A 16,318-nucleotide genomic window follows, 5' to 3' on the forward strand; every position below is an offset into this window, starting at 1 on the left:
CAGACACCTTAGCACAAACAGGGACAGCAACAGCAGCAGGAAAATAAAGGTAGTGTCCTTGCTAGTTATCACCTTCAGCCTCAAGCAGCATCAGAACAGAAGGAAAAAAGGGAACCTTTTCCAAGGACAATGAATCGCTTCAGCAAAATCTGAAATATACAAACTGTTTACCAAAGAACACCTAAGAGTTACTGACCAATAAACCATAAACCCTTTTTGTTTAAATACATTATTTAATGAGTTTTCTTTAAGAAAGAGATATTTTGAAGCTCAAATTACAATGAAATACAATCTTCTAGATCTACAGTACACAGTGATATAAACATTTATCAAACCAGGTATTTTAATGTTTGCTCCTCTGTTGTTATTGTTATTAAGGAAAAGTAACTAAAAATCTTCTGTTAACAGCAATCCTGTTCTAACTTGGCTATTTCAGCCTAGAACAGAATAAGGACAACAGCCTGTCACCACAGTCCTCTTCCCAAATACAGACCAAATGTCAAAAAGGAACAAGACACTGCCATGACTGCACGCTACTTCAGCTTTTAAAGAGTGAGAAGTAGTAAAATGGAGCAGTTGGCTGAGTGCAATACTGAGAAAGGACATTTCTCCTTTCCCACAGGAATCACAAAAAGATGCCCCTTTGCTACCAAAGTCTGATTGCCATCGAACTCATGTTCATGCAGCACATTGGAGCAAATTTACATAGGTAGTTTTAAATACACTTTTCTGCCTTCTCCTCATATTTTCTCTCTTCTCTCAGTATCCAATGCTTTCCTTCTACCTTTTGTTATCCCTTCATCATTTCTATCTTCAGTCACTCAGTCCCAGTGGGACAGAGCCAGAGCACACCGCTCCTCTTCAGTCTTCTGGCATTGTCAATACCGTGGCAAAGGGCAAATCAATAGCGGTGCATTAGTACTGAGAAAGAAAAAAATGGAAGAGGTCAATTCCTCAGAGAGTTGGTTTGTATCTTTTAAAGGCCACTCTGCACAACCTCTGAATTCTGAAAATACAAGTGAGCTTCTGCACTTAGTGTAAAAATGTGATCGAGCTGAAAAAGTTCAACACTTCTTGGTTTAACTGAGCAGCACGCTGAGGAACCACAGCAAACTGCTGTTTGAGAGCTGCTGCTCAGCTAGTCAGACATAAAAGCAGACATCAGGTGTAAATTTCATATTTATTATAACAAAAATTATGACATGTTCATTTGTGCATTCGGCTTTAATATAACTCTTGGTATGTAAATGTTCTACAGCAAATGAGCTCTATACAATCATGCTGGTTGTGGCAGCAGTAAGGAACACAAACAAAACGTGTCTGTAAAAGTAAGGAAAGAAAGAGACCGGAGGAAAAAGTGGGTTTCTTTGAACAGTCTACACCACCTGGGCTCTAGCTAACTTGTACACAGCCACACAGTCCATTACGCTTAATGACCATGGCCCAAAGAGTCGCTTAAGAAAAAAGGTCAGTTTTTCAGGTTGTGTCCTTAATGCCAAGGCTACAAAACATGTAAGCATCACTATACAACACTGAGCTATTTACAGGAATTTCCCAATCAACTGTTCTCTCAGAGAAAATTAGTGAATCTCAGTGACTTAAGTCACCTGAAAGAGTAAAGCAACTCCTAGGAGTTAGTCTCCATATTCTACAAATGTCTATCATTTTCAAGACCAAAAAAAGCCTTTTCTCTCAAAGAAATACAGTATTACAATATTACTTAAATCATTTAGCACTGGCTACTGCCCTGCTTTTCAAACGAAACAAACAAGCCATTTTAAAAAATATTACATCATCATCTGTTTCTCAGCAATATATTAAACCTTTTTATTTTTTTATTATTTTTGTTTTGTTTTCCTGTTTTTACACTTGATATGTTAAGGGAGGGTTAACTATTTTAAACTTTACCAGTCAAGCGTCTCTAGAAGAAAGTCAATGAATATTAAACCTAACAAACTGAAAAGCTGCAGTTATCTGTAGTGGCAGGATAAGGAAAAGGATAAGGAAAACCCCTGCTGTAATGCAAGCCCACTGGGTCTCACAGTCAAGTCTCCTTATTTGTTAGTTTATTTCTGAGCAGTAAATAGAGTGGGTCATAGTGGTGTGTCATAATAGTCTGCCAGGTGGTCCATCGGATACTGCTTCTGCTGCTGCTGCTGTTGTTGCTGCTGTTCCTGGTGCTGCTTCATAATCTCCTTGACTTCTTCTTCGAGCTCGGGTGGGATGATGAACTGGTCATCAGGATCAGGTTGTGCTGGAGCTGCAAAGTAGCCCCCGGTTTTTCTGAGTGGCGCATCCGTTGCAACTTCAATTAAGTTATGGCTCCTCTCGTGCGGTGCCACAGAGCCGTTGCCCCGCCGCCGCCCTATTGTGCCCGTGGCAGAATACTCCGCTTTCCTGGGATGGCCGGGCTCATCTTCATTGGCACTGATGACGATCCCTTCGTCACTGGCTTCCACTGGCACTTGGAGAAGCTGCTTCTCCTTGGCTCGGCTGCAGTGGATGTCCACCTCCACCTCCACGCGGCTGCCGTTGGTGAACACCCCCTCGATAGGCTCCTCATCATCGCTGTCAAGGCCGTTGTCGGAGAAGGCGCTGGAGAAGGTGGCGCTGGAGAGCTGCCTCTGGAAAGAGTTGGACAGGCAGACGGGATGCAGCATGCAGCGCTGCTCCCCCGGGTACGCCGGGCTGTTCTCGTTCATGGCCACCTGGGGCGGCTCATCCGAGGCTGTGGACCCCACCTCGCTGCTCATTTCCGAGGTGGAGATCTCGCTGCTGATTTCGGAGGCCATGCCGCTGCTCGAAGACGGCATCCCGAGTGCGTCTGTGGGCCTGTCCTTGATGACCACGTTGACCGACTGGGGGAAGATGCCTGGGCTGGGGGGTGGGACCCCGTTGAGCTCACAGCAGCAGAAGCTGTCCTCCGTCACGTTGAGCTGAACCACGACAGCGCTGATGCTGTCGTTGCAGCCGTAACTCTGGGCCAAAGTGCAAAGCTTCTTGGCGGCCGCCAGCGCATCAGGCACGTTTCTGACGGCCTCAACGGCTTCATCCATCGAGAGGCTGTCCCAGAGCCCCTTGCTCCCCAGAATGAAGAACTCATCTTGTGGAGTTAAGGTGATGGACTGGACGTGAGGACGCGGCACAACACTCGGGTGAAGGAAGGTGTACCCCAAGATTCTTGTTGAATCTGTCACACCATTCACTTTGCCATCCTGAAATTAGAAAGGACAGGAAATTGGCAACAAGATAGATGAGGATATACAGTACCTGCCTCTCCTTGTATTCTACTGATGGCTGTGTTTGCAGTACCCCCAACACTGCCATTCACAGACAAGGAGACAGACAAGCAAAGTGACTTGCAAGGAGGTGACAGAGCTGGGAGTAGAGCACAGCAAGGGCTGGTTTGCAACCCTGCGCTGCGCCTCCTACACCCGACTGATTTGTCATCAGCACCACCTATGCACAGACCAGCAAAGCAGAAGGCTGCAACAAAGAGCCATCTATTCTGCTCCTGCAGCTGCAAGAGCCAACTGGACAAATCTTTTACCAGTGAGTCAGACTTATCCCTCCTCCACCCACAGTATCTGGCTTTAGACAGAGCAAAGCAACACACACTTGATATAGGGGCAGCTCATTCAGTTATAAGTCTTCTCTTGCAGCTGTAGCAATTGTAGGTTTCATCTTGGCTCATCACTTTAGAAACCAAGGTTCACTTAAAAAAACCCCTTTAAATTAAGCATGCAAGTCAAATGTAGCAGGGAGCAAGTCTGCATTTCTCAGTCAGCTGAGTTGTAGTGAAATGTTTTACACGCCCCAATTACTTACTACATTTCCACTTAGATATGACATTTCCAAAGGGAGGAGGAGTAGTATCTGAAGGGATAACATCAGTAAAAACGGACGCATTTGAGAAAAGAATCCCAAGCACGTCCAAATCCCAGGATCCTGTCCTGGTTAGAATCCAAGCTGCCAGAATAAGCAGAGCAAGTGTCTGAAAGAGCAAGTCTGCCTATCTGTCAGCCTGCTGGGGGATAGCTGCACCCTGCTAATTGCATATTCAAGAACAGCAAAGGTGAGGATTTACACTCTTTGGGTCCAGCTAATAACTGTAGGGGTTATTATAAAGCAGATAACCACAGAAAAGTGAACCAAGACTAAAAAAGCTTCCTCTTTAAAATCATTCAGGGAAAAAAAAAGCCCCCATGTCAGCTAGTTAACTTTCCCATTAGAAGGCTGACAGCAGTGATAAGCCATCAGTGTACATGAAATCAGTGAGTCATCTGAAGATTCAGCCCAGAAATTTCCCTTTTCCTCTATGGAGGCACAGAATGAGCGTGCCTCCCAGATGCACACTATGTTGGAGTAATTCCCTTTCAAGTTGTCACGTTTGAGATCCCAGCCCTCACCTTTCCTAGGCAAGATCAACAGGCAAATGACTTACTCCACACACACACACACACACACACGCCCACTCTGCTCTCAGGCACACAGCAGGGAGGTTTCTGTCCTTTCCCTCACCATTAGGAGGATTCAGTATTTATCTATTCCTCTGCATGTGTCACAAAAGGCAAAGCAAAACTGACAACAGTGGCTTCAAGCTTCTAAGAAAGGAACAAACAGTCTTCTCCTCTCTCATGGTTCAGCTGAGCACAGGGTGAGCTTTCCTCTTGGGCAAGTGCTCTCTTCAAGAGCAGCCTGTCAAAGGGCAGTTCTGGGAACACAGCTCAGACAGCAAAGTCAGCCTGCCAGGAGCAAGGAGTCTCCTAAGGGAAGGACAGCATTGCTCCAAGTGCTCTGTCCTCTCATCCTTTTTAATTGGAAAAGCTCTCTGTGACAGTTCCAATATAGCAATTCCTCTCCCATTAGAAGGAGAGTATCTGTTTTCCTGTTTCAATGCAACATGCTCACAGCTGCTCTCTCCTGAAAGCTAATCAAAGTCCAGCATGGAATGGAATGGAAAAGCAACTTGAGTATGAATCACCTTGAAAGCAGAAGTGCAACTGAGGAACCCACACCATGAACACCACCTCCTAGAGGTTACTGGTATCAACATGTAATTTCATGCACTGCTGTGCAAATGCTCTCCAAAGAAGCTGCAAGTTGCAACATTCCCCAGCTGTTCTCTAACCTCTGTGATAATGGCCTTATGCTGCTTAATCCTCTTCAACTCTTCTTCACAGCTCATCACGTAACACCTGGACAAAGGCAGAGGTTTCCCATTCCGGCAGAGAACGGTTTGGCACTTCCCCACGTTTGCTGAGGTTAGTGTGAAGCATCCACCAGGGTCCATGGGATCATGTTTTATATGGCAAAGGACAGCAGAGCCTCCAAGTTTCTGTCCAGCTGTTCCAAGTTTCCTGGAATTTAAACAAAACAGTGATTGTTCTTTAATTGGAAAACAAGTATTAGGAGCACTGTGGAGAAACAGCCGCTGTTCCACAACCAGAAGCATTCCGGGCACTGGCTCTATTGATCACTGGGACAGAAATAAAAATCTCCACTGAAGACTGTGACACCACAGCAGCAGCACTGCAGGGATCAATCCCACGTGCAATTTTCAGGCAGGGTGTTGTTTTCACATATGCAGATACTCAAATATGCTCAATTTTAGACAAGAAAAAAATCTTTGCACTCCTAAGAGTTTCACAGTTGTCTTTTCCTTTACATCTAATAGATATTTGTTTTAAAGGTCAGATAGAGCTTTGGCTTCTGAAGCTATGGAACTTATTATAAAAATAATAATTCTGACTGTAAAAACCCTCTACTTTTGAGCAAAAGCAGAAGGCTGAGTTTCACTGTTTTGTGATATCTTAAGGATAATGCTCTTAAAAGTTATCAAATTATGACCAAAAAAATAAAAAATCAGAATCCTGAGGACAGAATGGACAACTAAATTTGCAACCAAGCCTCAATGTGCTTTCTACATTATTTTTTACAAATAGAAAACTCTAAACTCTCGGAGTGCTGCATACTACCTGTAAGCACCAGTGAGAAGAGCTTTTTGTAGGAACGCCGCATTCCTCGTAAATTGCATTAGTAGCAAACAAAACCACTTAATAAGTACTTCCAGTACTCAAATTTGCTGTAATTTTTTATTTTTGAATATTTTAAGTATATGGCAACCACCTTCTCAGTTAGCAGTCTGAGGCACTGTTATAAGCAATTACGGGAAGAAAGTGTTTTCTCCCTTGTAAGATTCAATGCCACCCTACTGCTGCCCTATCTTTTCCAATACAACAACTTCAGTATTTTTCCTTTCCAAGGGTGCAGAAATTCAACAAGAAGCAATGCTACTTTTAATTTGATCCATTTACTCAGTCTCTAAGCTGCTTATTTGATTTCCCCTCTGCTTCTGTGACCTCTTCACTCTCCTCTGTCCAATTCCCTTCATACTCCTCCTTCACCCAATGTCTCCCTAGGCACAATTTCTTCTTCTGACTGGAACAGCACACACGGTTTCCAAACCACTACACAGAACTACTATTACACTCACAGCTATTGTATCACAAGCTCCAGAGAGCTTGTGATGGGTCCTACTTAAATAATATTCAAAGGCCAAAGGGATTTCTAAGAAGTCAGACTATGTGTTTTAAATATTTACATAACCTTACATAACCTGAATTGGTATGCAGAAACAACAAGGATAAGTTCAGGCTTTGAAGGCAGTTGTATCAAGGAAGTTTAAAAAGACGATCAAGACATTGATACCACTGACTTGGTTATGGCCAATTGTAAACCTTAATACTCGGGAGATGATACCAAAAAGGAATAAACCTCCACCCACCACTTAGTCATGAGCATTTTAGTAACTTTCCGGGTGGGTTGGGATTTGTTTGATTGGTTGGAGAGGTGTTGGGATTTTTCTCCCCACACCTTAAAGAAACCGATGCAATAACACAAAACAAGCAATAAAAGGAAACAAATAAAATAAAAATACCAAGGCTTTTTCCCCCTTCCCCCCCCTCAACATTTCTTCGAAGCAAGAGCAGGTGCCTGACCCGAAAGCAAAGAAACTGCACTGTAAGCACAGACAAGGAAAAAGAAGCTTCAGATCCAAGACTCACCTCTGCATAACGATGAACGTGTTGATCATGTATTCCTCCTCATTCTTTGTTTTCTGCAGCTCTTCTGCCAGGATGTCACTCATCGTGCACTGCAGCAGATAGGGCACTTCCACATTGCGGTCCCCATCAAACACACCATAAAGGGCCTCCCGGTTGTCACAGAAGTTGTTGGCTGAAAGTGCTGCCACACACAGCCTAGGGAAAAAACAAAGCAGGAAAACATCAGGGGTTCTATCCCACTACTAGTTTCTCAAGTTGTCATTTTGACCAGAGAGATGCAGCCTACTCTGAGTGCCAGCTTTAACCACCTCTGGTCACAGGTGTTTCAGGACTGCTTTTTGAGCTGTGGGGAACGAGTCAGGCCATCAAAAGTGCTAAGACATGGAGAGAACTACACTGGAGGTTCAAACTAAGCCCTAAGGATTCTTCTTCCTTTTCAGCATATGAATTTTTTATTGTAAAAATGGGAGGTAAAGTATCTCTGAAACACCACCACTTTAAACTGCACTTGCTGCTCCAAAAGCCATCCTTGGGATCTAGTGTGCTGATAACCAAGTTTGGTGTCAAATCAGTTAAGAGTTAGGAAAGGTTTGCTGGCACTTGCTACGGAAACCTAGGTAGCAGAAGATTTCTAAAAAGGTATTTGAGGAACAAAGAAAGATTCATGACATTGCCAGCAACACAGAGACTAGCAGACTCTTGGTACATTATTTGTCAAGTGCTGCCTTTAGTCGGAGGAGCGCCACACACTATGAATATTCAGAGTTTTGGCCATTCTGTCTCTTCTTTAGTATCTCTGATTTGCTTGGTAAACATCCTTTGGTTGAAGATAAAGAAGCTTTGCAAAGAGGAAAATGCTTTTAAACGCTCAGATCTTTTGCAAGTATTAGAGTCTTGCATAGACCAAACGTGTCGGCTGCCCTTGTATCTTAGCAACTTCCCTAACAAAGGCCCAAAGGGAGAGCCAGGCAGGAGAGCTCGGTACACAAATGGAGAGACGTGGCTTGGCCTCCGCAACCCCTAGAACGTCCCCAAAGCTTGCACTGAGGAAAGGATGTCTTTGTCTCAGCACAGAGGCTCTCACACAGCAGAACCCGTGCCAGGCCATACTTGTTCTTGACGCCGGACGCCTCCGTGTAGCCGTGGCTCCACACCGCCGGCGCTCCCGACGCGTCGCCCGCTGAGGGCTGGTCAATCTTGAAGCACCGGATATTGCTGCAAGGAGAAAGGAAAGGGGAGAGATGCAATGGATGGACTTGCTGACATGATCCAACTTCAAATGTGAAAAGAACACCCCTTTTACTCTCCTAGTTCTTAGTAAGACATTTAATAGTAGAAAACGAAGCAGGACATCCAAAGTGGTTACCTTGAGGTGCCTGCATACAACTGACAATAACTGAGCCGCTATCAGTGAGGGTGTCAGCTGCACTACTCTGTTTAGCTGGCCTGTATTTCCCTGCCTTCACCTCTGAGCTATTTGGTTCAAACCAGGCCCTGCAGGAATACAAAGCTAATTTGCCACTAGTTTGATGAAAGCCAGTACAGCAAAGTGACTTTTTAAACTTATGCATCTCCACACATTTTAACAAGTTTCTATGCTCTTTTCATTGGACTCAAATGAAATTGCCTGTATGACCTGCAGCATCCCCTAACCAGAAAAAAAAAAAATTAAAGTAGTTGTTTAGAAACAGCCTTTCATGAAAAGGCCCACAAAACAGAAATCAGCTCCATCCTGATCCTGCACCAACCTGCAAGAGCCAGCCTGTGGTCCTGACAGCAGGCATAGCCCTTCTGCATTCCCCATTTGTGCAGTCCAATTTTCACATAGGCCCTTGATCCTCTACCCTCCAATTTACTACCAACATAGCCTTTAGCCTGAATTTCAAGTATCTCCTGGAGCATAATAAAGACTTAAAAAGGGCCCAGCCCTCTCTGTTTATACTCTTCTCTTCACAGCCCTGCATTGCTGGGAGAGATGACCCACCCCCTGCTCCCTACTGCTCTCTTCCAAAGGCAGGAAAAGCAAGCTCCCCACACGCTGCAGACACTTCAAAGGCACCCAAACCTTTCATGAACCAAATGAAACATAAAAGGACACAAGCAGAAAGGTCTAACTGTTCACTCTGAGCATCAGTTTTTCCTCTAAATCCCCACCTGACCTGAACACACAGCAAAGTCTTTTCTGCATTGCAAAACCTTCCTCAAATAACCTAAAGTACTGTCACATCCAGTTTGATTTCTTTTTACATTAATAACCAGGATGTACATCAGTGAGGGCAGACTAAAAACCAACAAATTACATAAATAATGTTGGAACCACTTGTGTTTTAAGTTCTTGCTTTTGCAGCCCTCTGTGTGACAAAGAGGAGGCAAACATCTTGCCACGACTATTAAGAAGGTTAACTAACCCCAAATCAAACTGGAAACCTGGATCTCTTCCAAAGTAGCAGAGATTTTAATTCTGTTGCACCGGCAAAGCAGGACACTCATGAGCAAACACACTTGCATTGCAGACTTCTCAAACAAGGCCTTTATTTCCAGGGCAGAGGAACCTGGGTCACAAAAGTTTCTTTTTGTTTCTTTTTTAACTGGGTTGACTGACCTCTGGCTCCTGGGCAGGTCAAGGACCCAGAGTTGTCCCAAGGCTTCCCAGCAGTGGTGAACAAAAAAAGCTACCTCAACACACAACACACTGGTTCCAGCCTCCTTAGGGGCACCAGTACAAACAGACCATGTGTCCTGAAGGGAATGATACCCAGCAGAACATCCTATGAAGGCAATACAGGCTAAGGCTTCTGGACAGCCTGGCTTGTTTTCCCCCTAATTTAAAATGACTGTTACAATTGAACTAGATGCTGGCTCTTAAAAATCAGAGTATCAGCATCTTTTTTTTTTTTCCTTCGTTTTCATTTTAATTGCTAATGAAAATTCTTACATCCAATAAATCACTTGGCAACATCCTCCCAAGTATGCAAGCTTCCTTTAAGATCTCCATACATACGAAAAAAGCAAGCATGCATGACAGGACTCTTCTCACCAGCACTGAGAATACATATTAACCTACTACCTGCTTGAATTCTGCCAGGGCACAGATGGAGAGCTGCCTTTCACATGCAGAAGGAGGATATAAAAAGTACCAAGTGCACAAGTATTTTTGTGCCTGCCACAAAAATCAAGTGAAAGAAGCGCCTCCTCCCTCACAGCCAATTATAGCAGAATACCATAAAAGTAAGGGTAGCATATCAGACAATGAGAAACCCCTCAGGAGGCCTGAAACAACTGATTGTGCCTAATGAACACAAATGAACAGAATGGACCAGTGGTTTTAAGAATAATTAATCTTTAAAAAACCCCAACAAATCCTACAACAACAAAAAAACCCCAATAAACCCCAAACAAAACATACACTCCCCCCCAAACAACAAAAAACCCACTCCTTAAAAACAACAACAACAAAAAAACAAAACAAAAAGAACACCCAACAAACAAACAAAAAACCCACCCGCACCGCCAATGCCAAAACAAATAGCAAGGAAAATGCACGTGTAAGAGAGAAAAGTTTCCTGGGAATTAAAGACCACACATATGCCAGTGAAAATACAGCATTTAACTGGGCCACACTATCCTTCAACTGCTTTGAACTTACATTTGTACAAGAATGCTACCATGCACGATGCCTGAATACTAAAGTGGCAAGAAAATGTGTGACCATCTTGTCTGCTGGGTTATACAGAAGAAAAGCTGGTATTTCACTAAGTTTTGACACCACTCATTAATTCTATAAAACATGAATAGCTTTTCCCCTATGAACCAGAGCAATATTACACACTGCTTCTTCAGGAAGATTTCCTGTATGCAAAGAGCAACTCTTAAAATGGAGGCATGCCCCTTTTTTCACTGTCTGCTGCAGAATATGGACCCTTGTTTTCATCTCTGAGAAATCATCATTACTCAAATTTCCACCTATATTTTGAAAATCTGCTGATTCAAGCTAAAAGTAAACTCACACTATACATTTCTCTTGCTTGCACAACAGATGAGGGTTGCTGCTCCAGTGTCTGATCTTAACCATTTAAAAGCAAACAACATGACGTAACTGCTCAACCCCTAAAAAGTAAATCAATCCTTCTTGGAACCATTCAATGTTTAAGAATAAAAGAGATTTAGAAGGAAACTTGGAGCTGGTGCAGTTCAAGGCAGCACCACTGTCCACAGATTATCTGGTTTACTGCAACAGCTCATCACACTGCAGAAGAGGAAGGGACAAAGCACTTAGGGAATTTCAGTTATGGATGACACTTAAATCCCACAGGAAACAAACAGGTAGACAGGAAGGAAACTGAGGGTCCCAAAGCAAAGGAAGTAGTTTCTCCACAAACAGAGTGAGTCTTTAGCAGTTAAAATATTAAAAAAAAACCATATAATATCTAGCACAGAAGCAGACAGATATGAAGGGGAACAAGAAACAGTATGTGAAGAGGTAAAAAGCAGCACAACGGCAAAGACAGACCCAAGCAGGATGAATGCAACAAAAAGATATAGCAAGCAGCTACTGACATCTCATCAGTGCTATAAAATACATCTTTTGGCTGAATCTAGTGTCAGAAAAAAAAGCAATCAAACTGGCCCAACAGTGGTTACACCAGACTAGCAGGCCCCTCCAGGAGTTACAGCTGAAAGCAATTGCACCAAATTGGGTAAAGTCATCCTCTTCAATGAAGCATCAATTTCAGACCTATTCACAATATCTGTTACTTTCTGATCCACTGGCAACAGGGAACCATATCCCTCAAAAGAGATTCCACTTCTGTGTATTGTGGTTTTCACATCTAGAATTGTTCTGCTCCTTCCCCACTCTGTAAGATAACTTACTTCAGAAGCTCTAGGGTTTTGTGATCCAGGGCTAATCTGGGATTTCCAGTCAGGTCCAGCTCCTGCAGTTTTGGAGGCAGGTTTTCAGGCAATGTGACTTCGCTCAGTTCGTTGCAGCTTAGGTCCACACACTGCAAAAGGAAAGCAGCCAAAAAAGCAAGAGAATTCAGCTGTCATCAAGATCATACAAATTTTGACTAAATGCGGTAATGCATGTTTCATGAACAATAAAGGCTGCAATCAAGACCTAAGACCATTAATTTAAGTAAGTTGTTCTTACAAAAGAAATTCTTACATGGCATTTAGCCATCTTGCCAGATGTCTGGGACACCTAGAAATATGTTCCTTCCATTTCCATCTCTAGTCAGGTGTCATCTTGTTACAAAAACAGTAAGTTTTGTCTGCTCTTCACAGAGATAGTGGATTTTCGAAGTAATTTAAAGAAATGTTATTAATGAAAACAGTCTCTTAATAGACAAAGGAAATGGAGGTAAGTACAGCTGGGACTTCTAAGCCACTGGCATCAGGCTCCCAGGAATTCAGTATTTACTGAGGGATATTAAAAAAAGCAGTGTTATTAATGTATGCGGAAGGGAGGAGAAGAGGGGGGAAAATACTGGAGCAGTTTTAAACATGGTTTTAATTAGTGCCATCTTAGATGGATTTGTATTTAAATACAAAATCAATAAAAAGAGTGAAAAAAAAGATTTTTAATATTTCAAAAATACAAAACAGCAAAGAAACTTGCAGGCTGTCTACCAGCTAAGCACAAATTGGCTAGAACAAGTGCATTATAATGATAAAGTCTCCAAACATTGCTTAAAGCTGCATATTCAAATGAAAGTTAATACACAGGGAAAAATAGGGCACATGAGAACAAAATCAAATCTCCAGACTACTAGAAGGATGGCTAGTGTAGTATGCCCCAAAAACTAAGGAAAAAAAAGTAATTCTGAGAGGACAGAGCAGACTGGTATTTAACAGAGGATAGAAGAACTATCTACATCTTTCTGAAAGGCCATTTTCTACTTTCAAGTTGCAAAAGTGAAAGACTTCAGAAACTTTAATAGAAGAGCTGAAAGGGGCAGAGGGAGACTTTTTCAAGCTGCACATTTTGACCATTATTAAATTTCCATCAATACAAGAGAAGCACTTTCATTTTTGTAGGTATACTCAAAGACATCAGCTCCTGAGCTGGAAGCAGACATAAGATAACCTACTAAATCCTGGAAAAGAACAGTCTCCAAACATTTTATTAAAAAGCGTAATGAAAATAAAAAAATTTCTGACCCAAATCTTGAATCCTGAGATTGTCTATTATGGAAGCTTGATTATCTATGAAGAACAAACTGCTGGCGTTATCTAAGCCTGATACGGAAATCAAAGTTTGAATCAGTCACGCAAACAAAACAGTAGACAGCTTAGCAGCAGTTATTCCAGCGAGCTTTTTCTCTCTGCACAACTGCTTGCTGCTTCCAGAGAGCCAGAAATTACTTTGCAGATTAAGGAAGCTGCCAGCAGGCCTTGCTGTGTTCAACACCTCCATGCCATTACATATTTGATGGGAGAGCATGCTGAAATGAAAAGTACAAGCACCAGTAATTTCATTGTTCTCCTTAAATGCCCAGTGTGCCAAAGACAGCGACACTCTAGAGCAGATCCCTTGGCTCCTAGGCACTAGTGAAGATGGTTTATTTATCAGGTTGGAGTCTCTTAGTTGCTTGTACTTATTGAAGAATAGGCTAAGAGGGACTTGCTGTGTTAGATTTAGTCTTTGTTCTACTCCACAGGCAAGCAGGAAAGTTTATTTCCTAATTTATCCCAATTTCCTCCTGCATTATTTTAATGCAAGCTGGTTTTGCCCCGCCCATGCAGCACCAGAAGAACAACTGCAACTGCACACAGATTTTGCACTGGATGGGCCAGCTGGAAGACAGGGCTTAACAGGGAGCATCTGCTTAGGCTGCTGCTTTCACAGCTTTGTAATTGTTGTGTTCAAGGCTGGAAGGGACTTGGGTTATTTCCACTTGTTGCTGAAGGTAGTCATACCAATATTATCCTATTTGGGGTTTTTTTTTGGTAAAGCAAGGAAAAGGGAAGTCACACAACAGCTGCAGGGAAGAGTCTGCTGAGGCACTGACTCAGGTGTGAGTGCTTCCAGCTGCTCAGCCGTTCACAGAAGACATTTCAGGATGCACAGGGCAAACCTAACTCTGACAGTATAAAAAATACCTGTCACAAAAGACAATAAAAACCCTAAAAATATATTGCCCAAGGTACTTCCAAGGTCTCCACTGGGGTCTTTTAAAGAGAGGACAACACAGAACTTCTGTAGCCCTGACTGTAGTGTGTAAAAAAGGCTTAGAGACAATTATATCTTTAAAATGACCTTGTGTCTGGAAGTCCTGGAGTTATTGCAATTGTAAAAGCATCATCCTTTACCCTAGTCTCCCTTCTGAAATAATTTCAGACAGCATAGTAACTGCTGCTACTAACTGTTCCAGTGACACTAAAACCAAAAACATAATACATCAGCCTCTCAGGCTAATTAAATGCAGAAGCAAAACAGCCATTACCTCAGGTAACAGTTTCCCCAGGAGTTTAGAGTGAATGTCACTTCAGATAAAATTAATCATCAAATATGATATAATCACAGAGGTGACATTAGACTAGATGACTTGGTGCTTTGCTACAAACAAGCTTATTTCACCAAGTGACCAAATCCACAGTTAAAGAAATAAATTCTGCACTTCAGCATATTTTGAATGCCACCCCATATGTAAGAAGGAGCTCGTGTACAGGCAAGAAATGGACACAGGCAGGCAGCACATGCTTAATCTCCAGACTGATAAACACCAACCCTGACCTAGAGATACCACCCAAAGGCCAGAACTCCTATGTCTAATGAGCCACCTTCCCATCTGGCAACTGTATGAACTCATCTCGTGTAAGTCAAAACTAGGCTTGAGTACTGACCAGGCATTTCCCTTCCACAAAGGTGGAGCCAAAGAACACTTTGCCCTCTTAGATTAAGCCACACATTATCCCTGCATTCCCAAACCACTTAGTGACGTCCATGTCTCTTTCTTTTGCTGAAGAGAACTAAACCATAGGGAACCAGCAGGAAGAAACTGCCAGCTCGTCCAAGAGCATTTTGCTGCTCAATGTGGCCAAGCAGCACTTTAAATATGACACCTCCATAAAGCATTCTGTTTTCCCCAAGACACACAAACAAAAGGAAAAAGGTGACTGTTCCCTATCAGTATGTTATCTTTTTTTTTTTTTGGTTAACACCACCCTCACAGTTTTAAAGAAATGTTTACCATGCAGAGCCTCACTCCCCCACCCCAATTCTTCCTCTGAGAAAAAAGGCTTTACTTCTGATTGATTCTAAATGGCCCTCTGCTTCCTCTGACCATTGTTCCAAAGAGGGAGGAGTATTCAAACCCACGAGTTTGTTTGAGATTTCCTGGCTGAAACCACAAAGCTCATCTTTACATATACTCGCTTGTCCAACAGAATTATTGCTCCTGCTGCTTTCCATGACCCCAGACACTGAGGCACACACAGCAGGCTGGGAACTTAGCCTTTTGACTTCACAAAGTGCCAGAAGGACACTTAAGTTGTTTTGAGTCCCTGAATAGGTAATCAGTTCTCAGCCTCAGAGAAGGACAGATTTTTCTGCTGTATCACAAGATTTGTATGCTGTGAGACGACAGTCTCCCAGCTCTGTCCAGCAGAAAGAGCACACAGTGCAAACTATTCTGCACTAGAGCCAGGCGAGAAGCAGGAACTCAGTTCACTGAAGGTAAGGAAGAGCGTTCATAGTGTGAAGAACACCTCCCTCAAAAAGAAACGTCGGAAAAAGTTCAGAATTACTTCTGGAAACACAGACAGGAGACAGATTAGCTAATCTTCCTGTTGTGCAAAATATGACTGCAATTAGGAAAATGAAAGTTGATTGCCTAAATACTCAAATCCTGTGCTCCCTGAATTTATCTTTGTCCCTGAGGTCTATCCTGTAGCTTCCGCGGTTTTTAAGACGTGCTCTAAACAAAGTCCATTCCTACAGAATCAACCAATTGCCAAGGCAGCAAGAGCTAATGACACACGGCTCTTGCCAAATGTTTAAGTCGTATCAAAACAGACTGCCACAGGAAGACAATTAACACTCATCTGGCAGAAAAGATACAGTGCAACCAAGGTAAGTGTAAAATCAGATTTTGAGGCTCCTCTTCGTGCCACTCTGAGGCTGCACAGAGGCAAATATTTTGCATACAATTTCAGAGGAGAAAGCAGCCGTCAGATCCCCATACTCTCTGAGAATATACTATCCCACAGCAATGAGAGACCCGAGGGCAGAAAAGAATTGGTAAAAT

General features: G+C 42.8%; 1 protein-coding gene across 1 annotated transcript in view; it reads right to left on the reverse strand.

The window, feature by feature from the left end:
• Window positions 1-1,161: 1,161 nt before the first annotated feature.
• PHLPP1 (PH domain and leucine rich repeat protein phosphatase 1) overlaps window positions 1,162-16,318 on the reverse strand; it is a 135,993-nt gene continuing 120,836 nt past the window's right edge. Inside the window, exons 13-17 of the mRNA XM_059854038.1 lie at window positions 11,940-12,070; window positions 8,178-8,282; window positions 7,068-7,262; window positions 5,132-5,360; window positions 1,162-3,215 (exon numbers count right to left, since the gene is read on the reverse strand). Coding sequence (XP_059710021.1) covers window positions 2,094-3,215; window positions 5,132-5,360; window positions 7,068-7,262; window positions 8,178-8,282; window positions 11,940-12,070 — 1,782 coding nt within the window. The 3' untranslated portion in view covers window positions 1,162-2,093. The remainder of the gene's footprint in view (window positions 3,216-5,131; window positions 5,361-7,067; window positions 7,263-8,177; window positions 8,283-11,939; window positions 12,071-16,318) is intronic.

Source organism: Haemorhous mexicanus, chromosome 1 (assembly GCF_027477595.1).
Source record: "Haemorhous mexicanus isolate bHaeMex1 chromosome 1, bHaeMex1.pri, whole genome shotgun sequence".
Lineage (NCBI taxonomy): Eukaryota > Metazoa > Chordata > Aves > Passeriformes > Fringillidae > Haemorhous > Haemorhous mexicanus.